This window comes from Pteropus vampyrus, unplaced genomic scaffold (assembly GCF_000151845.1).
Source record: "Pteropus vampyrus isolate Shadow unplaced genomic scaffold, Pvam_2.0 Scaffold126, whole genome shotgun sequence".
NCBI lineage: Eukaryota > Metazoa > Chordata > Mammalia > Chiroptera > Pteropodidae > Pteropus > Pteropus vampyrus.
Genome location: NW_011888907.1, coordinates 3,754,799 through 3,756,594, shown reverse-complemented (window position 1 = coordinate 3,756,594; position 1,796 = coordinate 3,754,799). Strand labels below are relative to the sequence as shown.

At 52.3% G+C, this 1,796-nt stretch overlaps 1 protein-coding gene across 3 annotated transcripts in view; it reads right to left on the bottom strand.

The window, feature by feature from the left end:
- Positions 1–1,796, bottom strand: part of IL12RB1 (interleukin 12 receptor subunit beta 1) — a 17,963-nt gene that overhangs the window by 14,275 nt on the left and 1,892 nt on the right. For all 3 annotated transcript variants that reach the window (XM_011366913.2, XM_023534543.1, XM_023534544.1), the window contains exons 3-4: positions 1,134–1,260; positions 463–632 (exon numbers count right to left, since the gene is read on the bottom strand). In XM_011366913.2, the coding sequence (XP_011365215.1) occupies positions 463–632; positions 1,134–1,260 (297 nt within the window). The remainder of the gene's footprint in view (positions 1–462; positions 633–1,133; positions 1,261–1,796) is intronic.

Genomic DNA, 1,796 nt, shown 5'->3' with positions numbered 1-1,796 from the left:
CATTACAGTGTTGTTTATATGACTACTGAGGGGTTTTTCTGGCACCCCCTTAAAATTTTGTGCCCAAGGTGGTGCCTCACTCACCTCATCCTAGTCCCAGCCCTAGGACCTCCATTGACCTTGCCCATGACCCCTATGGCTCAGCATGGTTCCCAGTAGCAGCCCAATGACTATATGCTAAATGAATGTTGTTGACTCATAAAAACAGAGTTTAAAAACTCAACAAGGTCCTGGCACCCTTATGGTGTCAGGGAGAAATCAAGAAGCAACCTGAGTGTTGGGGATAAATAAGGGGACCATGAAAGATTCTGCCAAGTCACACAATAGTATTCGGTATGTAAATGGCTGGAATTTTCAAGCCCCTTGCCAGGGGCCCAGAATCCCTCCAGGTCTAGGCTTAGGGACCAGAGGCATCTCTGAGTAAGAAAGGGGCAGCGGAGAAAAAGAGAACTGGGTACTGACCAGAGCTATAGAGCTTCAGGGTAACCTTAGGCGACTTCTCTGTCCGGTTGATGGCCCAGGATTCCACCCAGAGTGTGACAGCATGGAGCACAGATACGCCATCCTGGTCAGAGAATTGCAGCTTGGTGGCCGAGCCTGCAGCGAAGTAGCAGCAACGCTTGGGCCCAAGGCTGTGGAAAGGAAGGTGTTAGTGCTGAATCTGGGGTCCTAGTGGACCCAAGAATGTCTCAGCAGCCACAGGAGACATTATACATCACATCCCTGCGTCCTTCTCTGCTCCTTTTACTCCCTCTTCTGCCTGGGGGTTCCTTAGAGATCAGCCTGGGACTGAAGGGTTTGGGGGGACCCCATATCTCCCAACATGAGCTGTTACAGAGGGAAGGAGGAAATGAATGGATGGATGAATGGATGCATGGACTAATGAATGAGTGAGAGGGTAAGGATGAAGGAAGAACTAGAGGGACCCTAATTGCTGCCCAACTTGGATGTCCACCCAGGCGACTCTCCCCTCCACAACTCAGCCCTACCCTCCCTGCTCACACGAGAAACTGAAGCCCAGGGAGAGGCAAGGACCAGCCCTGGGCTGCGATCACACATCTGAGGGCAGGGGCATAGGGTTGGCAAGGGCTGGATGGTGGGTGAGGGTCTGGGGTCTTGGGAGCTGTCCTCACCAGCACCTCAGGAAGTGCCTGACCCCAGCCGCAGGGCCCTCATACTCCCAAGAGCATTCATAACCAGCACCAAATATCCGGTAGCAGTTCAGGTTCCTGGGGCCCAAGGCTGAGCCTAGAGAAGATCCTGGAGGTTTGAGAACAGACCAGAGTAAGGAAGGGGTCTCTGTGCTGACATGCCCTCAGGATGAATCTTTGTGACACTTATGTAATCCAGTGTCACCGTGTCACCGCAGCTTGAATGGCTCTTAGCATATGCCTTTCCCACCTGTCTCCTGCCATCTCCCCAGCTCTCCCTGCTCCAGCCACACCAGCCTCCTCATGGGGCCTCGAACACACTAGGCTCGCTCTCACCTCAGGGTCTTTGCATGTGGTGTGCCCTTCCCCCAGGTCCTGACATTCCAGTTTCTCCTTCAGTGTCACCTCCCCCACCACCAGCCAACCAGAAGCAGCCCTCTTCCTCTCCATCTCTCACCACCCCCTGCTCTGTGCGTGTCGTCATATGCAGTATATGCATTTATTGGTCTGTTGTCTATCTCCCACATGAGGCTGTGATCCCAGGAAAAAAAGCTGGGCTTGCAGATGATTCCTTCATGTCTAAAACTGTATGTTCACATAATAGGTACTCAGTAAAAATTTCTTGACCAAAGCAATAGATGATAC